General features: G+C 38.2%; 1 protein-coding gene across 2 annotated transcripts; it reads left to right on the top strand.

Annotated features, from left to right (window-relative positions):
- Positions 1 to 3: 3 nt before the first annotated feature.
- PARP9 (poly(ADP-ribose) polymerase family member 9) lies at positions 4 to 25,562 on the top strand. 2 transcript variants are annotated; one of them, XM_039843190.1, is made up of 11 exons: positions 4 to 137; positions 2,644 to 2,747; positions 3,577 to 3,610; positions 5,380 to 6,227; positions 8,926 to 9,153; positions 10,203 to 10,418; positions 13,877 to 13,937; positions 16,395 to 16,775; positions 19,745 to 19,881; positions 20,544 to 20,718; positions 22,519 to 25,562. In XM_039843190.1, exons 2-11 carry the CDS (start codon positions 2,733 to 2,735, stop codon positions 22,890 to 22,892), a joined length of 2,469 nt encoding a protein of 822 aa, XP_039699124.1. In that variant the 5' UTR covers positions 4 to 137; positions 2,644 to 2,732; the 3' UTR covers positions 22,893 to 25,562. The 2 variants fall into 2 exon arrangements, with proteins under 2 accessions (XP_039699124.1, XP_039699123.1); XM_039843189.1 differs by having other exon boundaries at positions 3,577 to 3,718.
- The last annotated feature ends 377 nt before the right edge of the window (positions 25,563 to 25,939 follow it).

Below are 25,939 nucleotides of genomic sequence, written 5' to 3'. Positions count from 1 at the left end.
GATCCCGCCCTGTCGCCTTGGGCCGCAAAGTTTCAGTTTCGCTTTCCCCAAGATCCCTCCCTGTTCCCGGCAGAGCCGTTCCCGGCAGAGCCGTTCCTCGTCCTCTCATGGCCGCCTTTCCTGCTGCGGTACTCCAGGTGAGTAGGTCCAGTCCCGCGTTCCCGGGACCATGGGCCCCCGAGGCTCTCGCATGTCCTCTCCTGAGGGGCTGCGGGCAGAGGGTTGGGGGTGGGGTGAGAATGAAACGGGGCAGGTGCCGAAGTCAAAGAAAGTTTATCCTGAGTGCGTGACTACTTTTAACATTATTGTTGTTACTATGATATGGAGCTAAAATGTAATTTACATTCTGAATTCATATTAATTACCTACATTATTATTATTTTTTTAATTGTTCACCTGCGTTATTATGTATCGCCCATTATTACCTCTTTGCAGCCTCTATCTTTTTGACTGGCTCTTGGGGCTTTCCTGCCCTCATTCCTTGATTTGGCTAACAGTACTGGACTATATGCTGCCCTGTGTTCTAGAAAACAAAGCCTAATGTGAAGGCCGCAGACCTTACAGGCTCGTAAAGGGAGGCGGACTTGTTAATAAAGAAGCAAATCTCTTGAAGGCCCCCAAGAGGAAGTGTGAAGCAGAATCGTAGAGAATTTTGTATATGAGTGTGAGGGGGTGTGGTGAGGGGGAAGGAGCATCTGAAGCACAGGGGTCATTGTGATCTGAAGCAGAGAGGGAGTAATGGGGCCTTGGAGGAGATGAAATGGGTGAGGGAGATGATGGAGGAAGGGTCTAGATCAGTGCAGTCCAGTAGAAATATAACGAGAGCCACATAGCTTATTTTACAAAGTATAAGCAGGTGAAATTAGTTTGAATAATGTTATTTAATTCCATATATCCTAAATTTTTAAATCATTTGTGTATTCCAAAATAATCATTCAGCATATAATCAATGTTAAAAACAGTATGAGATATTTTACATGCTTTTCGTCATACTGAGCCTTTGCTATCTATCTCATATTTCCATCACACCTCACTCAGATGGGACTAGACACATTTCAGGAGCTCGAGAGCTGCCTGTGGCTAATGGCCCACACTTGACAGCACAGGTCTAGATGGTGAAGGGTCTTGAAGATCAGTCGGGAGAAAGGGAAGCATTGTGAGCGAGGGAAACAGGACAGTGACATGTTAGATGTGCATTTTAAAAGATGGTGTTGACAACCATGTGGAAGATACATTTCCAAGCAGGGCTGAATGGTGGCAGGGAGGTCTGAGATAGGTTTTTGCACACGGCTGGTAAGACTAGAAATGGGTCAGTCTTTATGGAGAGTAATTTGGCAGTACTATCGGAATTACATCTGCGTCAACTTTATGACTCTGCAGTTAGGGTAGGAGGGAGCTTTGTATACTTTCTAAATTTGAACCAGTAAACATAATATCTATTCAAACAATAAAATGTAAAATTAAATACATTTAAATCGCCATAAATGTATTTTGGAGCCCACTACAGTGGACTGAAGAGGCAGATGGATGGGGAGGAATCAACTTCTTCATGCTGCCTATGCAGAGAAAAGAACACAGTAGGAACTAGAGATAGAAAGTTGGGAAGGCTTTTGTTGTTAATTGGTGTTGTTTTTAAAATGGAAGGGATTGAATGTTTTGGGCAATATGCTCCTTGTTTCTAATTTCTTTGGCGTTAATTAACTCCCTACCCGCCATGTTTATCCTTAGGCCTTTAAAGCTTGGTCTAAAGAAGAAAACAAGTGTGACACCATCTAAAGCAAAAGCCCACCGGATGCCCCCAGACAAAGCAAACAGACTTTCTTCTTTTGTGAAAACACCAGTGCCCTCTGGAGGCAAAAACGCATCTTGTTCTCGTCCTTCAGGATTGTACTGGACTTGGTGCTTTTCCTGAAACGTAGGAATAATAGTGCTCTGATGCTCTAGATAGTTGTACAAAATTTCTGAATTGTAAAGGCATTAGAAATCATTTCAGAGGCCTAATGGCAACTAAGTGGGCAACAGATGTAGGTAACTGTGTCAAGTATTTTCATCATTGGTGTCCTAAAAATTAAGTCTTTAATTCCTACCCAGTAGATTGAAAATCGTTAAAATATGTTTTTCCAAAGATTCTGATTTTTAACCAAATAGTCCCCTTTCTAATTCAATCAAGGAATTTATCACAAACTCAGTAACACACACCCTTGACAGGCATAAGTACAGTTCCCTTTCTTCAAACACTCTTCGGAGATCTTCATGCTCACTAAGAAGGCTGGTTTTTCCTCATTGTTCTTTGAATACTGAGCTCAGTCTTACCACTTGGTGTCATTCTCTTCTAACTGTGTAAAAATCTGCTCCATCCTTCAAGATCTGGCTCAGGTCTTACCTTCTCTGTAAAGCTTTACCTGCTGTAGCCCGCATGGCTCTTTCCCTTCTCTGAGCAGCCGTTACAGTTTCAGTTGGAACCTCTCTGTAAAGGACAGAAGGTAAACAATAACTACAGAAGCAAAACAATAGTGCATCTTCATCAGTAAAACTAAAAACTACTCAAGATCAGAAATCATATTTATCTTCCTATGGCATATTCTTAGCAAATCCCCTAAGATGCTGGTCAATGCTTACTGCATCCTTTCTATTCATTCCTAGAAGTGGGACACTGTATTTGGGAACAACGGTCTATGCTCGGAAACACAAAACAGAGTATAAACATTTAAAGACCCCCAAGGACCTGGAGAATGGACTTTCCCAAGGTAAAAGTACTTTTATATAAATATATAAATCATGAACTTTGTTCAGCACATGAATAGGTCTTCCTATAACAGCAAGAAATCTGGGTCTTCAGTTTTACTTGACATTCTTATTTGGTTTTAATAGCCCAATAAAAGTTTTTTTCTTGTGCCATGTGAGATGGGAATCAAGAAAATGTTAATCTAATCAACAGAGTCACCATGAGAATGGATGATTTTTTTAAAATATGATCTCAGTATCATTTTGATTTGTTCTACTCATTCAACAATTCTGATTTTTTTGCAGGATGGGGTGGGAAGGAGGATGATGGAGGAAGAATAAAAATAAGGGAACAGAAAAATGACATTTCATTTGTTTAATTGTAAAATTCCACATTCAGGCTTGTGTCATGAAATAAGCAACTGAAAGTGGGTCCTTACTGGTAGATGAGGAGGTATATAGCTGATGAGGCTCATGTCCCCATGTTTTCTGTTCTATGTAGAAAAACCCCTAGCCTTTGGAAACTGGACGCCTGTCTGAAAGTTTTTGGTCATTTTGGTCTGTGATCGTTGGGTCTTTTCAAATGTTAATCTCTAGCCCTTCAGTTCATCCCGAATTAGAAACTCTTTGACCTCTAGGAAAATGAGGTAGGGTCCATGTTTGCTAGAATATTTAGTATTTTAAGAGTTTCAGGTATACAGATTAAACAAACAAATGTGTTCCTCTTCCCCCTCAAACCCAGTGCTTTTAGCAGAGTTTCTGTTGCTTTGTGTTTATTAGGCTGTATTTCTTATCAGTAATCTGTAGTCGTTTGGTTTCAATTTTTTTTTAAACTACTCTCATTTTTCACAGGGTGCTGGAACGGCAGCTTACAATGAGAAATCAGGTAGGATTGCCTCACTCCCTGCCTTGTTACAGAAAATCTTAGCTCATTTCTGTCCTCAGTGGAGAAAGGGGAATACAGAAGGAGACTGTCTCTCCCACAAGTGCTCAGGTGCGTGATTGCAGGACCTTGTGGTGACCCAATACATGCCTCAGAAGGGGGACTGCTTCAGAGGTAGTGTGGCATCAGCCACACTGGGGCTCTAATTGATCCTTTCCTTTGCCCACAAGATGTGGGACTCTTCTGACCAAAGCCCTAGGACTGATATTGGTCACAAGTGGTGACCCGCTAACCAACAAGGGCTGTAAGAGCCAAACGGAGCTTGCCTAATCCTAGGGGTGGCCCTTGAGATTTTCAACCAACACACAGACCACGTGCCACTTCTTTTAGGTAATTGAAGCCACCAGAGATCTTTCTAGGTGGCTCAAATTAGAAATGGGAGTTGAAGTAAAATATAATTCATCACCACATTTTACCTATTTTAAGAGGCACATTTTTTTTTCCACATTTCTGAAATAAAGCTCTTCCCTATCAATCAGTAATGTGCCATCGTTTAATTCGCATCGGTTTTCCTTTTTCAGTGGCATATAATAATGATGCCTTAGACTCCATGAAATACAGTGTCTCAAGTTGGGTTCTCAAGGAAGCGTAAACTGAGATGGAGTTACGAATACGAAAGGATTATTGTGAAAGGAAAAGAGAAGAAACCAAATTTGGCAGGTGGAGCCATCAGACTGTTAGGAAAATCTGGCAAAACTCTGCCAGCCTGAGATTGCCCATGAGGGGAGGCCCCCAATGGACAAAAATGGCCTTGCTTAGTCATTGATAGCATGACCTTGGCTGGAAAGCTGAGATGGCTAACAACTGGAGGTTGTTAGTTAACCATACTCCTTCCTTTATAACCACATGGAAGGGGGATCTGAGCTGCATATCTTCTTTTCTGCCACATAGAGTAAGTAGTTTTTAGTCAATCGGTTTTAATTCCACTAAAAATGTGCTACGAGACTAGAGTATGACACTCTACCCATTTGCTGGACCATGCCCTCACAGGAGCATCCTTGACCAATGTCTGATAGAAGCTGGATGAATATCCCAGCTCCTTTACCCTTCTGGTGGTATAACTCTGAGACACACTGTCTCCCAGTGGAGTTAAGCTTCCTTTGCTTCATAACATGTCCTCTATTCATTTCCTTCCCTTCCCTGCCTTACTTTTCTACTCTGCCCTCCCCATCTCATGCTCTTGGTGTTTTCTAGGATCACCTTCAAAATAAACTTATACTCAGATCCTTATATCAGAGTCTGCTTCTGAGAAAACCCAGACTAAGACACTGACAAAAGCAAACAATTTATAAATAAAGCCTCCTTGTATTTTTGACTCATAATTAAGTCATTTCTAATACTTGTTGTGTCTTAAGCATGACTCTTCCCACACTCACCATTTTTACATAGATTTTGGAACTCATGAACCCCCATACAGTTTTCTCATTACCATCATTGTATCATAGTAGCTACCACTCATGGAGTAGTTACTGTACGCTAGCCTCAAGACTAAGCTCTTTATGGGTGACTTACCATTGAAAAATCTTGGATATCCTTTGTTTAATTACATGTCTAGGTGAGAAAGAAAATCAGGAAGGAGACTAGAAGTTTATCTATCTTTTGCACATAGGGAATTCAGTCTTCTGACGTGAAGTGGAATTACATCCTTTTCAAAGGAACCCTTGCTCATTTCTTCTTCTTCTTCTTTTTTTTAATCTTCTCTCCTTTTCCAGAGACTGACATTCTTGGAGAAAACTATAGTTGGCAAATACCCATTAATCACGATGACCTCAAAATTTTAAAAAAGAATGAGCATCAGCTGTGTGAAGTCCTCCAGGATAAATTTGGCTGTATGTCTACCCTGGTCTCTCCAGTCCAGGAACGTAACAGTGAGTCTCTGCAAGTCTTCAGAAAAATGCTTACTCCTGGGCTAACGTTATCTGTCTGGAAGGACAACCTCACCAGACATGCTGTTGATGCTGTGGTGAATGCAGCCAATGAAGATCTTAAGCATGGGGGAGGCTTGGCCCTGGCCCTGGTGAAAGCTGGCGGCCAAGAAATCCAAGAGGAGAGCACAAGAATCGTTTCCACACATGGTAAAGTACCAACTGGTAATATAGCTGTCACAAGAGCAGGGAAGCTTCCCTGCAAACTCATTATGCATGCTGTTGGGCCTCGGTGGGCCTCGGCGGATAGAGAGAGATGCTTCCATAAACTGCAAACTGCCATTAAAAATATTCTGGATTATGCCATCTTTCACAATGAGTGCCTTGAGACAATAGCAATTCCAGCCTTGAGCTCTGGGATTTTCAACTTCCCTCTGAATTTGTGTACACAGATCATTGTGAAAACTATCAGATTATATTTGCAAGAGGTACAATGGACACGTAATTTGAAAGAAATTCACCTGGTAAGCAATGAAGACCCTACTGTTGCTGCCTTTAAATCTGCTTCAGAAAGCATCCTGGGGATGAACGAGCTGAGGTCCTGGGAGAATCAAGAAGCCACTGCTCCTTTCAATACAATGGTTACGAACAACCTGACTGCCCATATTGTCCAGGGCCGAATTGAACTGCAGGAAGTAAGTCTTTGTTTCTATTCTCTTGCACCACCAGAGGGGATCCCTGAACTGTTCATTACCTATCAAGTATGTTTTGAGTATATACTATTTCAAATTACTATTTAATCTTGTTACGGTTAAGAGTATGGACTTTAGAAATGGATCATCTGGATTTGAATACTAACTTTGCCATTTACTAAAGAGTGATGGAATCGAGTTACTTTATCTTTTGGATTTCCTTATCCAAAAAATGAAGGTAATAATAGCACTTGTATCTTAGAATTAGAAACAATATACATAAAATGCTTAGAATAGGGCTTTTATAACTTTTATTGTTATTCTTAGGCACCAGGAGGAAATAGAACAATCTTTGTTTCCAAGGAACTTTAAATCTATTATATTCTTTTTATGTAAAAAATTTTCTGTTTGAAAAATCTCATTGGGAGACAGACCATCTGAACATTTCTGAAGCAACCTATCAATAGTAAACAAAAAAGTCTTAATACAACATGAATTCATAATATTTAAGAATATGTAAATTTGTAACAAGAGTAGAGTGGAGTGGACCAAGAAAGATTACTTTGGAAGATGTGTGTTTTGAATCCCATCTCAAGTTATGGTAAATATGAATTGGCAGGAGGAGAGGCCTGGTTGTTAGAATGACTTGATCAAAGAGACATAGAGGAATTAACGGACTGAAAATAATGGGCTGGACCAGTCAGGAGACCTAGGTAGAGCTGTAAATTGTATTCTGAGTATAAGGCTCTGTGCTAGGATTCCTTGGGCACAAAAGAGAGGGTCCTGACAGAGAAGAAAGGAAATCAAGGTAACAGCAAACCTAGGTATTTCTGTGTTAGTGCGGCTCCCCTGCAAGGCAGAGAGCACCTTGAGGATGGGGATCATGGCTTGTTCATCTCTGTAGCCCCACAGCCTGGCTGGGCATGCTTCTTCTAGATGTTCAGCAAATTATTGATGAATAACTGAAGGGAGCAATGGGGAACAGGGACTGCAGAGGAAGAGAAAGAATATAAGGCTATATTCTTTTCCTTTTCCAGATCAGTGATGTCATACTTAAGACTCTCCTGTGGCCACAATCAAATAGACTTAATTGTAAATGAAAAAATACCAATTATTGCCTGCAAGACAATTAGAAAGAAGACTGAAGAGACCCCTCACAAAAAATATTTATATGATCAGTCACTAATATGCCAATTTAAAATTAAAGTGGAAACATCCTAGTTGAATATCTTATCTTTTTAACTAAAATTTTTTATTGTATTTATTTACTACTAAGAACATTAGGAACCTGAAATTTTTTAAAGGATGCCAGTGCTCCCAATTGCAAATTCCGAATGCACTTTCAAAGTGAAGCATTCATTAATATCTCTGAGAAGTACCTAAGTTACCCCCAAAGGGAACCAAAGCCATCAGATGATTTAGGGGGATTTGGCCATGGTGGGGAAAGAAGGATGCAACCCCTTTAGCACAGCTCAGAGAGCTAACTAGGAGGTGATAGTAATTAAAATATATCCCATGTGTACCTATAATCTATTTCTGAAAGGACAGATGAAAAACTGGTAAAAATGGTTGCCTATAGCATAAGTGAATGAGTGAGGGATCTCAGGACCCCACCTAGAGGGAGGCTGACTTTTCACTGAAGACATTTTTGTCTCATTTGTACTTTCTTTACCTATGTACCACTTACCTTAAAAAAATTAGGAGGTTGAAGTTTCCTGAGAAATTTTATTTCTACTCTGTTTAAAAAAAAAAAAAACACAAACAAAATTCACACAAAAATAGCAAAAAGTGATGACAGTGGGGCAGGTAATGAAACTATTTATTGATAAATCTTAACCCACTTCCCATTTGCCCCAAGAATACTTGCCAGCAGCCCTTGCTGCTGCTGCGTTTACCCCAAGATAACTTGCAGATTATAGTCCTAACCTTACCCCCAAAGTTTGCTATGAAATATCTCACTTTTATTATTATTTTCGCATTGCTCTAGTATATGAATAGTCTTTGGAAACAAATGACATCATTCTATTTATAGCAATCTGTTTTTAGCAGTGATATTTCCATTTACAAAATATAGTAATTCTCGATTGCTGAAAATGTCAAATCCTAGAAAATGTAGCATTCCTACGCATGAAGTTAACATCGATCTGGAGTAGCTGTCAGCCGAAGCTACGAAGATTTATTTGATGAATCCGATTTATGTATACATTTCTGTTACATTAGGATTAGAGACAAGTTCTGTTTAGAAATAACTCCAAGAACAGTTTTTATATTTTATTTCCACATTGAAAACCAGTTAGATTTGCTTCAGCCTCAAGAGTGTGTTTATGTAATATTAACGCTGGCAGCAAGTTGCACTTTTTTTTCCTAAATGGGTTATGGGTTAAAATAAATCACAGGGAATGTTCAGAATCTGGGAATGGGGTGGTGGTGGTGGTGGTATAAACCAGCAAGGGGCTGACAGATGTTTGCAATAAAAATTGTATCATCCACACATTTTACCTAATTACTGAATAGGATAAGCAGACTGATCAAATGATCGCTCTTTGGAAATATGAATTTCTATCCATTACTAACTGCTATTTTTGTGGATTTAGAATCTTCACAAATATTTTTCAAAGCCTTTCAGGGAAATAAAGATTTAATTAATAATTTAACAACAAATAATTTAACAATGGGTCCTGTTCATTTTTTCCCTTTTCAGACAGATGTAATTGTTAATTCTGTAACTCCAAGTCATTATTTTGGAGCTGGTCCTGTGTCACAATCAATTCTACAACAAGCAGGGGATGAAATAGAACGGGAATTTCAAAAAAACATGCCTCGGACGTCTCAGGATTCCCAGTTGGTACTGGTCACAAAAGGATTTAAATTGTCCTGTCAATATGTATTCCATGTATTGTGGGATTCAGAATCTTCTAGAACAGATATGGTAAGGTCAAAATAAATTTATCTTTATGTAGTCCCATAGTCTCTGTAGTGTTTGTTGAATTTTTATCATGTCATTACATTCATGAAACATCGTAAAGTGATATAGTCCCCATTTTTTTACCACTCTTGCACATACTTGAAATACCAAGTAACTATTGTTGTCACAGTTATCTTAAGAAGTTTGATTTAAAATATGACCTAACACATTTAAGTGGACATACCAAGAATAGACACAGGAACATCAGGGCTCCCTTAGTCTGCACCACACGTTATTCTTTTCCTAAGTGGGCCTGAGATTCAGTTTCTTCATATTTCCCTCCAGCTGTTAAATTCCAGGAGAATCTGAGATTTCCCTTCACCATTTTCCCAGAACCATTCCAGTCAAATCTATTACCTGTGGTGTCTTCCCCCTGCCTTTGTCTGTCTTCATTTTGTCACTATTTCTGGTCCTCTCTTGGCTACAGGGCCCTCTAATCCCAAATTAATCCTGCAATCATCTCTACCTCTATTTTTCCAAGGTCCTTCCACAGACAACTGTCCTGTATTAGTATTCAGTTTGGATGTTGAAATATTGATGGAAAGTATAAATCTGCCAAATACACTAGCACTTCCCAAGAAATTACATGACAGAGCTTAATGACATTGAATAAATGCTGCTTACTTACTTTAACCTCAACCTCCTTTATTAAACTACCAAAAACTCTTTTTGTTGGCCTGGAAGTGGCAGATGATTGGGGATAAACTGATGGTTGGCTCTCTGACCTGGGAAGATGAGCAAGACTATGTAAACTAAGAGAAATCGTGGTACCCAAATGTCTTGAATAGCACAAAAAGATCTATTCAATTACTTCAGTTTCCAAGCCCTTTTCTTTTTCATCATCTAACCTTATAGCTGTAATGAGTGGGACCTTTCCTGCCTTCTGAGGAAGCATGGATGTGGCCCGGAGGGAGAGTGGAGGTTGGCATTATAAAATATGGGCAGGATCAAGGGGTAAGTAAAATTTTATTTTTGACTTGAAGGCTCATCTTAAATTTGTGTTTTTCCTACAGAGATTGAAAGATGCAGTGAGGAAGTGCTTGGAAAAATGCCTTGAGCTAACTTTAACTTCCATTTCCTTTCCTGCCCTTGGGACTGGAAACATTGGTGTGTCTAAGGAACGAGCAGCAAAGATTATGTTTGATGAAGTTCTAATGTTTGCCTGCAAACATAGAAAACAATTGACTGTAAAGTTTGTGATCTTTCCTGTAGAAATTGAGACATATAAGGTAAGTGAATATCTTAGAAATGTCCTACATTCATTCGTTCATTCATTCATTTATTCAACAACATCTGTTTAGTATCTCTAATATAAGATATGGAGGGTGATGTTCTAATTTGGTGAAATTTAACTTTTACAAATTGTCCACCTCTGACTTAGCGAAGAATGCCATTATAGAAGCCATGTTTACCCCACTACTTAGCTTTTCTCTTTTCCTTTGTTGGCATTTCTTCTTCTCTCTGGTCCTTAAAGGTAAGCAACCTCCTAGTTTCAATGTGGGTCCTCTGCTTCTCCCTCTTCTTTCTTCTTCTAAGAGCACAACTATTCTTAAACCTCTGCCATGAATTCTGTAGAGTCCTATCTTCAGAGCCAACTTCAGACCAATATCCCCAACCCTCTCTCATTTCTACTTAGCTATCTTACTGTCGTCTTAAATCCAATGTATTTAAAACAAATTCTTTGTCCTCTCCTCTTCAATCGATCTACTTCTTTGGAAAAATTAACTTGCTTCACTGTGCCTCAGTTTTCTCAACTTTAAAATGAGGATAATAACTACCATCTTATGGGGCTGTGATGGGAATTCAATGAGTTAATACATGTAAAACACTTAGAATGGGACCTGGCATACAGTAAGACTTCCATGAAGATTAGCTTGTCATGTTGGTTGTAATGAGCTTTAATTCACTGAATGCTGAAATGAATACAAAATTAAATGAATTGTTTATTATCTTTTTTCCCAATTAGATTATAAATTTTTTAACAGCAAAGGTATATCTGGCTACTTTTGCCATGTCCCTAGCACTGCCCTCAAATTCAATCTCTTCTTTCTTAACTCATCTATAGACGACCTCAGAGGAAAATCAGCTGTGGGCTAACACAAATAAAGGGACATGTATGCAGGGGAGTGTGTCTATGTGTCTGAGTGCAGAGATCTTGTGTCCAGCTTCTTTAGTTTTCACTTCATCTCAGCTTTTTGTTTTAGAGTGGTCAGATCAAGTTGAGCTGTTCATATGTGAATAGGTCCCTGATATATTCAGCATAATTAGTACATATTGCTGTGCTGTTCTGCCTTTAAAGCACCATCTCTTTGTTTTATTCTCACTTGGCTGGTATTTTTAAAAAGGACTTTAATGAAGTTAAGGAAGAATAAAAAAGAAATGAGATAAGAAAAAGCACCTTTAAATAGGTTTCAAAGATACAAGTTTTTGATTCTGCTAACAGCAACATTGAAGTACTAGTGTGACTTCTCAGGCATGTGTCTGGATTTGGGGTATAAACAACCTCGTTGAGTGCCTGGCAGTGAGAGGGCTCTGAACATTAGTTCTCTGACTGCTCACTTTCCCACCACCCAACTTGTCTCCATGTGAGTGTCTGCCATTTTATCTGTCCCTACAGGAAAATAAACATATTGGTTCTAGCTTGCTCTTTCCTGGAACAAATGTAAGGGTTCTTATTCCTTTTGCTGTCTGACTAGACACAAGGAGGTTTATAGTATTTGCTGATTTTCATTGCTGACTTCACACTATCAATGTGACACCACTGAAGGTGGAGTTGGGAAGAGATGTTCACATGGGCTCTCGTGAACCGCCGTCAGCCAGCTCCAGTATGCTGCTGTGTCTCATCCACAGCTGACCTGCAAGCTGGTGCCAAATTACCCAATGAAGTAGCCCACCTTCCTGACAAAATGAATCATCCTGTCCTTCTAATGAAGTTCACCAGTTCTCCCAAGCAGAGGAGTATCATTGAGCCTAGATAGGTGTCATGACTACATCTTTGAATTGTTCCTGAAACACCATATCCCTACGAAAGGAATTAACCACATCCAGAAAAGATAGTTCATTCAAAGTTCATACATGGCAGTTCAACAAAAGTAGGAAATATCAGCCACAGTCTGAGGTCTCCCTTAGGGACTAAGAATAAAAATAGCTGCCATGTGTTACGTCAATCAGGTGTTGTGCTAACACGCTGTCTCATATCATTCTCCCCCCAATCCTGTGATGAAGCCATTGTCGTCATCTTCATTTTACAAATGGGAAAACATATTAGCCCAGAGAATAATATACACACAGCTAGTCGAATACTGGTGTCCACCAGTATTTCATGGTGATAAGGGCTCTGGTTGGAGCTGAGTATATGTAAATGGTGGTGGATAGTCATTCTTTTGGTTATTTAACAAATATTTATTGCATATATACCTTATGTCAGATATTATGTCTCAGAATAAGGAACACCTCTCTAGGAACACACTACTAGCATCCCTCCCATTAGGTGTTGGTCATTTGTGGATGGAGCTAGAAGAACTGCCAAATCTACTTTTCCAAACTCTTTGCAGACCATCTGCTTGTTATCCACATATTCTTCTAAGTTATTGATACTGATTAAATTACAGTTTTCTTTCACATTCAATTCAAAAGGCTTGCCTAATTCATTTCTAACCCTGTAATACATCCTGACATTTAAAGTGACTTTGGGAGAGGGTTGATTTTTATCCATTTTGCATATGGCAGCTATTCTGAGTCTATTTATCAGCAGATAATATTATCTCATTTGTTTTATTTCCAAGTTCTTAGATGGGGAGCGCAGGGAAGTTCCCTGCTGTGACCTCTCCATATACACACTATGGTAAGATCAAGAGCCTTTTGCTCTGGAAATAGCAGCTGCAAATATAATTCATGAAGAAAGTGTCCTACAGATTAAGAAATTTTATTGTTAAAGTTCAGATGCAAAGCAAAATTTAGTTTTTACCTCATCATCTACCATCTTTTCAATGAAGTAATAACTGCCAACTGAGTCAACTTTAAAAAAAGAAGATATTGGATATGGTGGTTCCAAACCCTAGGAGAGATGAGTTTTTTCAAATAGACACCATGTTAAAGGATCTGCATGGCAGAATATACAAATGTTTGTCCACAGACTGTCATATAATAATAATTACAACAATAGCTAACATATTAAATGTTTACTACGTGCCAGGTACAATATAAACACTTTACAGGAATTGATATTTATTCAATCTACAGAGAAAGCATTGTGTGTATAATTTTTAAAAAATGAGTTTATGTTTTATTAATTACAAGAGCATTGGCCTGTATATTTTTCTACTTCAGTGACATAACCACACCTTTAGTTCAGTGTCTAACATGCAGTAAGCAGGGCATTAATATCTGTTGAACAAATGAGTGATAATATTTTGCTTTTAATATACAATTCTTTTTGATGCCAGATTTTGAGTTTCTTTCCATTTTTCCTATACTTTTCCCCCCTACATGTTCTAAGTGATTGTGGTGCTGCAGTTGCTGTTGCCCAAGACTTTCCTAAAGTCTGCTTTTAGATTTGTGGCAGTAGAAATGGAGTTTGACAGAATGGGTGAGGTAAAGTGTGGTGTGTACAGGTGGAGAGAGGGATTTTGATGACAGTGACCAAATGCCTCGCTTACGACTCTCTGCTCTGTTTTGCTTCTGGTAGGCTTTCAGCACTGAAATGGAGAGGGCTAAGTCCAAACTGCAGAGTCTCAGCAGTAACAGGGGTAAGTAAGAAATTTACAGACCTAGAACCAATGTCTCCCACCATAGGCTTATTATACTCTTGATCATCTTAACTAACGGAGGGGAGAAGAATAAATAAGCCAAATATATTTTGTTGTGCTCCTGCTTGGATAATAACCTATTCTATACCTGACCGTGTTTTAGGACATGAACAGAGAGAGACTACATTGCAGTAGGTAACCCTCAGTGTGGATAGTTCACAAACGCTATCTACAGCTTTTTTCTAAGAAAAAGTTCTGCCCTTCTCAAGCTTACTAAGCCAGCACTTTTTCTGCTCTTAAGTAGCAGAAATGGGGTAACGCTTTTAATACTTATAGAAAATACATCTCAGTAATACCAGATAATAAGTGGATTAACTCAATGCTACCAAGCCTGAGTAATCATTGGGATCATGATGGAAACTTTAGAAAAACAAACAAAAGTATGTATAAGCCCCAACTCTGCAGATTCTCATTCAGGAACTCAGTCTGGGCCAAGCACATACGTTTTTCAATGCCCACTAACCAATTTTGTTACTGAACTAAACCAATTCTGGTTGTTGGGGGCTAGAAAAGGATTAACTTTGTCTAATAACTCTATTCCTTTAGTGGAATTTAAGTGGACTGAGATGGAATTGCCTCATGACAACTAGAATGTGTACTTCTGAAATCGTCTTTTAATGTATAGTATTCTATAGATGTTAAGAACACTAGACATTCAATCAGCAATAGAAACTGTTAGGATATGTCCCATTAGGATCAAAATGATTTATTTATACCCTTAAATAGACAGGTTTACTTATGAATGCTCAGTAACCCAGGAATGCTGGAAATGAAGAACGGGGAACTTTAAGAGCTCTGGTCTGTGACTGCGTCTCTTATGAGCCTTTTTATATTTATCTATAAAATGATGATGATGACAGACCATTGTGAGAATAATTAGAGATTATAGATGTAAAAATTTTCCGTCAGTTGCAAAGCATTAAATGGCCAGGGGATAAATAATGAATGAGAGGATGGACAAAGTCCCCAAGTGGCACAGAGGAAGGAGAGATTCTTTCTGACTGTAAGGGATCAGAAATGGTTTCATGGATGATACAGTTCCAAGCTGGGCTTTGAGGATGGCAAGATTTTCAGTGGCCAGAGTTGATGGGGTGGGGCACCCAAAGTGAAGAAAACCCACAGAAAGAAACAAGTGCAGTGGATGTTTGGGAATGAATCTAGAGGAGCGAGGTAGGAGGAGTTTAGGGTGAGGATAATATGGAAAAGGAACAGACAAATGTGTCTATGTCATTAATCTGAATAGTGGAGCCAGGTGTTATCATTTACTTCAGTACATCTTGAGGACATCTGTAAAGGAAATATAGCATAAGACAATAGTTGAGATTAATAATGACTGATGGTGATGATATCAAGTTATCAAGGAAAAGTAAAACCTTTTAGGAAAGCAGGGGAGTGTGTTTCCATTAGAAATATTTAATTAATAAATATTTAAAATTAAATGTTTTTGGTGTTAGAAAAGTATCCTTTAGTGATCTGAACAATTTAGTTACCTAAAAGAACAATTCTTCTTTCCTGATAATGATGGATAAATGAAGTATAATCAGGAATTATTGTTATTTTCTTCTAAAAAGTAATGTAAGGTCCCAGGCAGAACGAGACTTAAAAAAAAAAATGTTATGTCTCCATTTTAAGAAACCAATCCCCCATTCATCTGTCCCCATCAGTTTTTAGTATTGTATAAAACTTTGGTTTTTGTTTTTACTCTGAGGGAGGTCATCCTCCCCTTCTTGCCTCTGGGTCTGTGTTGGTACTTTGTCATAGCTCCTGGTACAACTGAACTACTATATTAGAGTAAAAGATGTGAATCACCACTGTGGTCCTGAGATCACTCACTGGGAGGCAGACTTGTGTGAGCGCTGCAGTCAGACTGCCCACACCTACCAACTTCCTGGCTGCCACTTAATAACTCTCAGAATTAGTTTCCTCATTTGTAAGATGAGGCTGCAAATAGTATCTATCTCATTGAGCTGTGAGGATTGAATAAAATGATATGTGTAAAGCACTTAGAACAATGCCTGGAACATAATAAGTGCTCAACTTATATTTTCCCCTCAAAATATATTAATTAGATTTATCCACGTAGCTAAAGTTCACTACTTTTTATTGCTGGTCAAGTTGATTAACGTGTAGGGTGAACTCATCTGTGAATTGATAAATGCAACATAACAGGGACAAGACATGATAAAACCAATTCCTTACAAGATAAACTGTGTTCTCTAGGAAACTGTAAACTATACATTTAGATTTTCTTTAGATTTTTCTTCGTACCCAGCACAACTCTCAGAGAGCTTAATCAAAGCTGCTACTGCTGACAATAGTGATGATATCCTGGTGTTTTGTTCTGCTCTGATTTAAAACCCACTTGCCTTCTGTGGTTGCTTATGATGGTCTTTTCAGCCCCCTGGGAGACCAGAGAGGAAAAACGAGAAAATGGGCTCAAGGCTAAATCTCCTGCCATCAATCTGATGACATCCAACTTGGAAAAGATGAATGAGGCCGAAGAGTGGATCAAAAGGTTACTGACCCCCCAGGACAAGCATGTCATTGAGAATAATCATATCCTCTACCTTGAGAAAAAGGAACATGACATTTTGTCTCAGCTTCAGAACACTTCAAGGGTCTCTATCAAAGAGATTATTGACCAGGAAAAGGCAATTTTAGAGATTAAAGGAGCCCAGGCTGACATTGTTGAGGTGGTTATAAACATTGAGCATATGCTATGTGAAGTTCAAGAGAAAATGGCAAGAAAAAAGGAGCAAGCCCTTTGGAACTTGTTAGGTGAGTAACTTTCTATTAGGTTGGAAAGTCCACTCTCCCAGCTGTCCTTGTGAGTGTGATTGTGAGTGTGTGTGTGTGTGTGTGTGTGTGTGTATGTGGGTGTGTGTAAGAGATAGAGTAAGAGAGAGAAAGAGAAACCGTATTGGTTTTGTGTTAGGCCATAAACTTTTATAACCATTTTTGGGCTCTCCTTCTACCAGCAGGGTTAATTATTAGTAAATGAACACACACACACACACACACGCACACACAATTGGATTTACTTATGGTGACATGGATTGCCTAAGTGGCAATTACATAGAAAGTTCTAGGGTAACCTACTCCCAGGCTGTGGGGAAAAAAAGTACATCTTTAATTCTGTAGATAGAGCATTCAAATGTAGACACATTCTACTTGATTAATTTCTTTAATTGAGTTTTATTGCATTTATTTGTTGCTGGAAGCCTGGGGAACCCTAGATTTACTTCTTTGAGCCTTCTCACCAAAATAAATTATTCATTGATACTGTTAAGTACACTTATCACCCATTCAATGAGGCAAAATTCATCAGGGTAACTGGGACTTTGAGATCTTTTTAACATAGCCCTAGAGCTAACTAGGAAATTATACCATTGAAAACACCACCTTAGGAGAGAGAGTCTATTTCATTCATGTATTCAACTAATATATATTGCATCTCTGATATGTACCAGGCAATGTCCTAGATGCTGGAGATACAGTAATAAGATGGACATTATTTTCATTCAAAATCTAATTGAGGATGCTGAGAAGTAAGCAGGGTGGGTTGTGAAAGAGGAGGAGGGTGAAAGTGCTCTGGGAGGACCTGAGAGAGGCACCTAACCTAGACTTGGGAGGACAAAGAAGAGCTTCTCAGAGGAAGTGTCATACATGGAGAACTGAAGAATAAGTAGAAGTTAGTAAGGCAAGAAAGAAACTTTCAAGAAATCAGATCATAGCAAGGCCTAGATTATGCAAGACTTTATAAGTCACGTGAAAGAAGTTAGAGTTTTTCTTGAAACGAATGCAGAGCCTTAAAGGATTTTAAGCAAAGATAAGGTCAGACTTGTATTTTAGAAAGATCACTGGTTATAATATGGAGAATGGATTTAGTAAAGATTTTCAGATGCAAAATTTCAAAGGACATCTTATTTTCACCAGGTGTTTGTACAAATAGTTTAGGCAGAAATGGTCAAAGTGAGTGGGAGTTTGCAGTAAATTTTGTATCCACATTTCACAGAAAACTCAGTGTCAAAAAAATGGACAAAAATAATACAACAATGAGACCCAAGATTATGATTTTTAGTGAAATGTAATGACTGTGGTTATGTAAACTGACGCTGATACTTCTCAAGAGAACAATGGACAAAGCAATATTGATCTCCTATAAAGCTTGTGGCGTTACTTTAAATGAACCACATTTGTAAGGTTGACTCATCCCCCCAGCTACTGGCAATTTAGTCATGTAAGTCCCTTGTTCTGCTGCAAGGTGGCATTTTTAGTAGCTGGTGACTAAACATATTATTCCACAGCAGTGTTTTAGAGATTCAGACTCGCTCTCTCTTAATCAGATTAAAATCTTGGTTAGCAAAATGAATAATTTTGAAGTGAGCTGTTACTACAAGGAACATCAACTATCCATCAGAACAATAAAATTTAAATAATAGAAGTTAGATATCTTCTCTCTTTTATGTTGCTCTTTAAATCCTTCCTGTGAGCTCTTCTGATAGCAGGAGTTTGAGGATCTCTGCGTCAGCGCTCAGCCAGCGCTTGGCATGTTATAGGAGCTCAATAAATGTTTGCTGAACGTAAGTCAACTGAATTTAATACTATGCTACATAAATGTGAGCTGATCCTTTCCAGATATAATTTATAGTCTCTTCCCTTGAAATTTCCTGGCTTTGGAGTTCCTTTGCTATGGAATTTTGTCCCTCCTGCTTTCCAGATTTACAATTTGGCCCTCTAACGAGTTTCTCCAGATTTATCATCTGCTTTTTGTAGTTAAACTGAGCTCACTCAATGAGATAATGTGCTGGGGATAAGGTCATTTTAGTATACTTGGTCTAAAGTCAAACTGAAAATAAACTGAAAGAAAGTAAGCCTTTTGGAGAGTTTCTGTTTGTCTACCTGTATATTTAGTCTAATAAGGAGCTCTGGACAATAATAGGTTGTCTCTTGAATTTAAAAAAGGAAGGAAGGAAGGAAGTTGATGAAGGGTGAAAGGAACAAAAAAGGAAGGAAGGGAAGAAAGACATGACATGATAAACTATTAACCTCCTAATTTTGCTATTTTTAGTTGGGTAGTTGCATTTGAGTGAGATATATATATATATATACCAAATATTCTGCCTTGCCCCTTATAGAAAGCACTGGTGAAAGCCAGGTTTATAATCTTGGATCTCTACTTATAAGCTGTGTGACATTGGATGAGTCACTTAAGTCTCTGAGTTTTAATTTCTTTATTTGTAAAATTGTGTTAATTATTTTATTGGTGGCGGTATAATGATCAAATGAGGTAGATATAAGAAATCTCTTTAAAAACCCTGAAGTGGGCTATAAATATCATATTGTCTTCCATTATTCCTTAACATTTTCTTATGCCTGTCTTTTTTTTTTTTTTTTTTTTTGATGGGCATCCTGACTGGAAATACAAACATTTCCTATGAGCAACACAGTTATATATTATCATTACAGTATTGATGGGGGGAGTATGTATTAATGCCCTTTTTTCTTTCATCCCCTCAGCCTCATAATCCAAACCATCTGAGGACAAATTTAGTAACCCTCTATTTTATCCTGTTACTTCTCACAGTATCATAGCTCTCCTTACATGTCCTAAACATATGAGGTGTACAATTTAAACTGGCTAATCCGTTCCTCCAAATTTCTGTAATTTATTTTATTAAATTTCTTTACAAAGCTTTTCCCTCTCACAGAACATTGAGAAAAAATTTTCTGTTACTCATTTTTAGGACAATGGACTGGTCAGCAACCCAAAACAAAAGATGAAATGAAAAAAAATAAGTTTCAGAAATGTCTAACACCTTTTACTCAAGAAATTCGGGATCGAATGAAACAGTTTGAACACTGTGGTTTGCAGGTTTTAAAGGTATATGTAATTAAGGGAAAGATTTTATTATTTTGCTATTAATCCATTTGTTTCTGTAGCCAAAAGAAAAACTAACTTGCTGATGATTCTTAGCTAGCTGCTCACTAAGTGGGAATCCCAGGAATAAAACTGAAAGGAGGGCAGGCATGGGCAGGGATGAGGAGTATAGTTGGAATCAGGAGTTAGAAATGATGTCAGGATGTGCAGAAGCATAGATCAAGACCCAGGAAAAAGCTATCTGACTATCTTGAAGCAAAAAAAGAAAAAAGAGAAGAAGAAAAGAAGTGGAATAGCATTTATCACATTGCATTATAATCGTTTACCTATTTTTATCTCTCACTAAACTATAAGCTTTAAGAGGGCAAAGATGGTATCTACATTGTGGTCCATTTCATTTGCCAGTGCCTACACATAGTGATTGCTAGTGAATTATTATTAAGTGAATTTTCAAGGAAGGGACAGGGAATTTTGAAAAGATAAAAGTCAAAGTAAGAGAGAGTTGGGGCCAGGAGAGACTCTTATGCAACTTCACATGAAAAGCAAATTGCATGCAAAATAATATGCACATAAATGCTTTCATTTTTGAAGCAGTGTATCAGACAATTAATTCAAGTAGCAGTGCTCCAATCTCTTTTTCAGTTTTTCATTTTCTTGGGTTATAGGTGGAGAAGATAGACAATGAGGTTCTCATGGCTGCTTTCCAAAAAAAGAAGAAAATGATGGAAGGGAGAACTCAAAGGGAACCTATGAGCCACAGATTGTTTCAGCAAGTCCCACAGCAGTTCTGTGACATGGTATGCAGAGTTGGCTTTCAAAGAATGTACTCAGTGCCCTGCGGTAGGTATCAGCCCCTCATAATTGGGGCTCCTCTTCTCTCTGAGAGTACCCTTGATGATGGAACAGACAGTGGAGGGAAGTTGGTCTACTTCATGGCCCCTGTCTGTCTTCTGCCTCTCAGTGTCCCCTGCTAGATAAACCACCCTGGGCTTTAGTCATTAGCACCCTCCTGTACCTAAATTCCTAGCCCCCTTTGCTCTTAGGTAGTATCTACACAGGGCACTCTGTTTCTTCTGCCACAGGAATTCCTTTCCAGTTCATGGATGTGCCCCTTCCACAGCACAGAAAATTTTTGAATGTGCACAACCTCCGAGCTGAAATGTGAGGTCTTGTGTGCGGTAGTCCTCACCTGTTCTAGACATTGTCCCCAGCCATTACTACTTTCCACTCAGATGCCAGGCTGGATAATGGGGCCGCACCCAGCAGAGTTAGGCAACGGTCCCTTCTACTCTGGAAGTGCCTTTAGTTTTTCTGAGATTTCTATTGTTCTTCACTATCTTGACTCTCAGAGCTCTCTTGAGGGAGTGGAACAGTGAAGTGAGCCCTTTCTCAGAGTCCCCCAGAGTTCTAGTAGTGTTCTCTCTGATTCTTCTCTTCCCATCAGGTAGAAGGAAGAACTTTCATTTATCCTGAATTGAAAAAACTGCTCTTAGAATATCTTGTGTTTTTCTCTCCTCTGTTATATATAGTATAAAATCCATGCTCTGAATCCTTCAGGCTTTTATCATTTTGGTTCAAAAAACTTTTTTCCTCTCTCAGAAAATCTAACTCTGAAAAGCCATACTTTCAAGTCACATATTCTCTGCTTCTGTTAAAAATAATTATATGTTCTATATATGATAAATATATGCCATATGTGTATATTCAATTGAATTTGTTCTAAGCTTTATTCTTTTTTGCCCCTGAGATAATAAGTAGCAAGAGCTCATTAGGTAGAGGAACAAAGAGCAAGAAGAAACTTGTAGGAAAGAAAGCTTTGATTTTTATCTCAAAATATTTCCTTGTCACACAAAATTGTACTATATTTTATGTTTACATGTGGGGAGTTCCCTTTGTGAACTTTTGAGAATAGGGACAATGTCTTAGTCATTTTTGAAGCTCTAGAGCTGTATGGTCCAATATAGTAGCCACCAGATGCATGTGGCTATTGAGCACTTGAAATGTGTTTCATCTGAATTAAGATGTTCTGTAAATGTAACATATACACTGTGTTTTAAAGACCACTGTCAAAAAAAATGTAAAATATCTCCTTAATAATTTTGTATATTGATTACGTGTTGAAATGATAACATTTGGATATAATAGGTTAAATAACATTATTATTAAATTAATTTCACCTTTTTTTTTTTTGGTACCTTTTTTGATGTGGCTACTAGAGAATTTAAAATTCCATATGTGGCTCACATTGCATTTCTCTTGTTCAGTGCTGCTCTGGAGCCTGAAACCATATTTGATTAAGTCCCAAGTAAATGTAAAGAAAGAAAGAGAGAGATGAGGAAGGGAAGGAGGAAGGAATGAAGGAAGGAAAGAAGGAAGGAAGGAAGGAAGGAAGGAAGGAAGGAAGGAAGGAAGGAAGGAAGGAAGGAAGGAAGCTAGATATATTTAAGTGTAAACTATTATATTGATGATATCAGTGATAATTTGTCTCAAGGGAGCAACTTTGAGTGTCTTTGCTACAGAGACTTAGGACCAGAAGGTGGTGATTATTTGGAGGACTAGAGAGAGAGTATATATTAGTACCCAAATAGGCAATATGATTTGCCAGATCATAATAACCTTTAAATTTTTTTCTTTTATCAGACCCTAGATATGGAGCTGGCATATATTTCACCAAGAACCTCAAAAACCTAGCATGTCAGGTCAAGAAGACATCTGCCACAAATAACCTGATCTACGTCTTTGAGGCTGAAGTACTCACAGGCTCCTTCTGTCAGGGTCATGAATTAAATATTGTTCCTCCACCATTGATTCCTGGGGACATAAATAGCCATGACAGTGTGGTTGACAATGTCCCCAGCCCTGAAACCTTTGTTATTTTTAGTAGTGTGCAGGCCATGCCCCAATATTTGTGGACTTGCACCCGTGTATGGCCACAGGATTACTCATCAAAACCAAGGATGCTGCCTCTACAGCCTCTGGGGGGGGAATTTTCAAGTGGTTCCTGTGTTGATTAACCTTAACATCATTTAAACAACTGACATGGCCTTGCTTTGGAGGAACTAATCAAATAATAACCATCAGTGACTTAAAGGGTAGTTCGACTATGTCAAACTCGTTGTCCATATGGACTGATAGGGTTATTGAAGCACCAGCCACATACCACTAGCATTTTAGCATCTTCATCTTTGTCTTTATCTCTTGGGGTTGGTGTGAGTAAATATCAACTAAAACACTTTCAGGATTATCCCTCTCCTTCAAGTTGTCCTTTTATCTCCTTTACTATAAATAATAGCAAAAAATGTTTTATATGTCATGAAGAAATTTTTCTAGTATATAATCTAAGAATCTAAGACTTCTGTTTTCTAAAATGATGATAGTGTAACATACTAGGGCAGCAGTATGATTTTAGATATTCCAGAGAATCTTATACAGTGCTTTAGATATCAAAATAAATCACCTTCACCTGTGTAACTGGCTTTGAAAAATTATGTATAAAATGAAATTATTTGTAATGGAAGGATATCAAGAGTCCGATATTCTACTGTTAATCCTGTTTAGATTCAGCCATATCAAGCAATGCTGCTTAAGCACCATGAAGCCAAATTATTAATTTATCAAATATTTCTTGATCATCAGATGTGTTTCAGTTACTTTCTGGGTGCTGGGGATATGATGCTGGTCAAGACAAATGTCTTCATAAAGCTTTCAGCCTGAATAATCAGAAAGGCAGCTATGGATAGCTTACTTAACAAGTGTGATAGAGTATTAAAAAAAAAAGAATTGCAGTTTCTTTGGAAAATGTAAGGAAAAGAAGGATAAATTAATCAGGGATTAGGAAGAAGGCCTTTTAAAGAAAGTGAAACAAGCTGAGACCTAAAGAATTTTTAAGGGTTAGTTGAATAAAGGATACAGCAAATCAGGAGCAGAGTCAGAGGAGTATTTTTTTGCAGAAAGAATAGCTCTTATAAAGGCTGAATCTACTATGGCTGTGCCCAAATTTGGCTTCAGAGTTCTACAATGTAGAGGCCAGCTCATCTCACCATGCCTCTCTTGCCTATTCTGAAATCTATATTTCTCTATATTTCCAAACCTTTCTTACCCTCACATCATCAGTCTCTTGCATAGAACACTTTCTCCTCATCATCTTATTGTAACTAACATTCCTCCTCTTGAAAGAAGCATGCTTATTGTCTCACGTGGTGCTGCCCTTGGATATGGGCAAGAGGGCCTTACTCTAACCTTCCTCCAGCTGTGCCCATCTCCACAAAATGAAGAGTCCACAGGGTCAAGAGAATGTATCCATTTGGAGCCTGTACACCTCACTCTGAAACCATCTTTTAGGTACCTAGAACTCCAACATTTCCTGCCTAAATAACTCTAAGTCTATTTTAGGGCCTGATTGGACCTCTTTTTTTGGGTCTTTCCTCCCAAGGGTGACTGTGCCACAGTCGGCATCAAGTATGGCTGAGGGGTGACTGTTTGCAGGGATGGGGCTTGAACATGAGGCTGACGTGTTCACATGCCTATAGATGAGGCCTTATGATACAGAGCTGAGGGTGACAGGACAGATTTGAAAGATCGAGTATATGTTTACAAGGGATTTCAAAAAAGAATGGAGGAGAGGCTATGTTCATGAGGATAAGAACTAACAAGAAATACAGCAAAACTGTAGACGACCAAAGAGGTGATCTTAAAAGCAGCCAGAGAGAACCGCCAAATCATCCACAAAGGAATGCAATTAGACTGACAGCATACATCTTGTGGTAGGCAGAATAATGTCCTCCCCCTACCCACTGCAAAGATGTCCACACTTCAATCTTCTGAATCTATGATCATGTTACCTTATATGGCAAAAGGAATTTTGCAAACGTGATTAAGGTTATCTTTCAAATCAGAAGATTAGCCAGGATTATTCAGATGGGCCCAATCTAATCACATGAGTGTTTAAAAGTAGAGAAACTTTCCTAGCTGTATCAAAGGGACAGTGACATGAGAAGGATTTGAGGCCCTGTGCTAGTCCTGAGATGCAGGGGACCACGTGTAAAAACCAGAGAGAAGCTTTTAGCAGCTAAGGATAGCCCCCAGTGAACAGCCAGCAAGAAAAACAATATGTTGGTCCTCGAACTGCATGGAATTGAATTCTGCCAACATCTGAGTGAGCAAGGAAGTGGACTCAAAAGCTTCCAGAAAGGAGTGAAGTTTGCCAACACTTTGATTTTAGCCCAATGAGGCCCATGACTGACTTCTGACCTATAGAACTGTGAGACAATAAAGCCATGCTCTTTTAAGCCACTCAAGTTGTGATAGTAATAGAAAAGTAATACACTTTTTATCAGGAACAATGGAAACCTGAAGACAGTATACTATTTTCAAAAGAGTCGAGAGAAATTAACTTAACCTAGAAGTCTATACCTAGCTAGACTTTTATTTTGCCTTAATAAAGGTACTCTCAGACCATTAAAAACTAAATTTATCAAAGATAAATTCTCATTTAATAAACAAATTTAAAGGATGTACTTCGAGAAGGAGGGGAAAAATTGAAGCTGCAAGAAGGCATGATGAGCAAAGAAATGGTAAATATAGATACATGTAAACAATTATTGTCTTTATAAAAACAGCAGTAATAAGAATGTCTAATTTTTGGAATAAAATAAGATTGAAATAAAATATTGAAAAATAAACCATGTAAATGGTGGTGTGATGACTACAATTAAAGGAGTCTAAAGTCTTTGTGTTCAAGAGAAGATTAGCATTAAGTTTATCATGCAGATTAAAATTTAAGGGCAGCCTCTAAAAGAGAAATAAAGTTTCTAACTTATAAATGGTAGACAGAAAATGGAAATAAATCCAAAAAAAGGCTGGAAAAGCAGGAAAGAGAGAAAAAAAGAATCAAGAAGAAAAAAGTGAGACACACTGAACAAAATGGTAGAAATAATTCCAAATAAGTGACCATAATATGTGTAATTTGGACTTAACTTGCTATTTAATGCACAAATGGATAGATTGGATTTTTAAAAATCCAACTACATACTGTTTATAGGAGATATAACAAAATCATTAA

The sequence above is a fragment of the Pteropus medius genome, unplaced genomic scaffold (genome assembly GCF_902729225.1).
Source record: "Pteropus medius unplaced genomic scaffold, Ma_sr-lr_union100, whole genome shotgun sequence".
Taxonomy (NCBI): Eukaryota; Metazoa; Chordata; class Mammalia; order Chiroptera; family Pteropodidae; genus Pteropus; species Pteropus medius.
This window is presented reverse-complemented; position numbering and strand designations above follow the sequence as displayed.

Coding starts and splice junctions, on each gene's coding strand:
- PARP9 (XM_039843189.1), top strand. Junction 10,419..13,876: donor TAGAAATTGAGACATATAAG/GTAAGTGAATAT, acceptor TGCTTCTGGTAG/GCTTTCAGCACTGAAATGGA. Junction 20,719..22,518: donor AATGTACTCAGTGCCCTGCG/GTAGGTATCAGC, acceptor TTCTTTTATCAG/ACCCTAGATATGGAGCTGGC.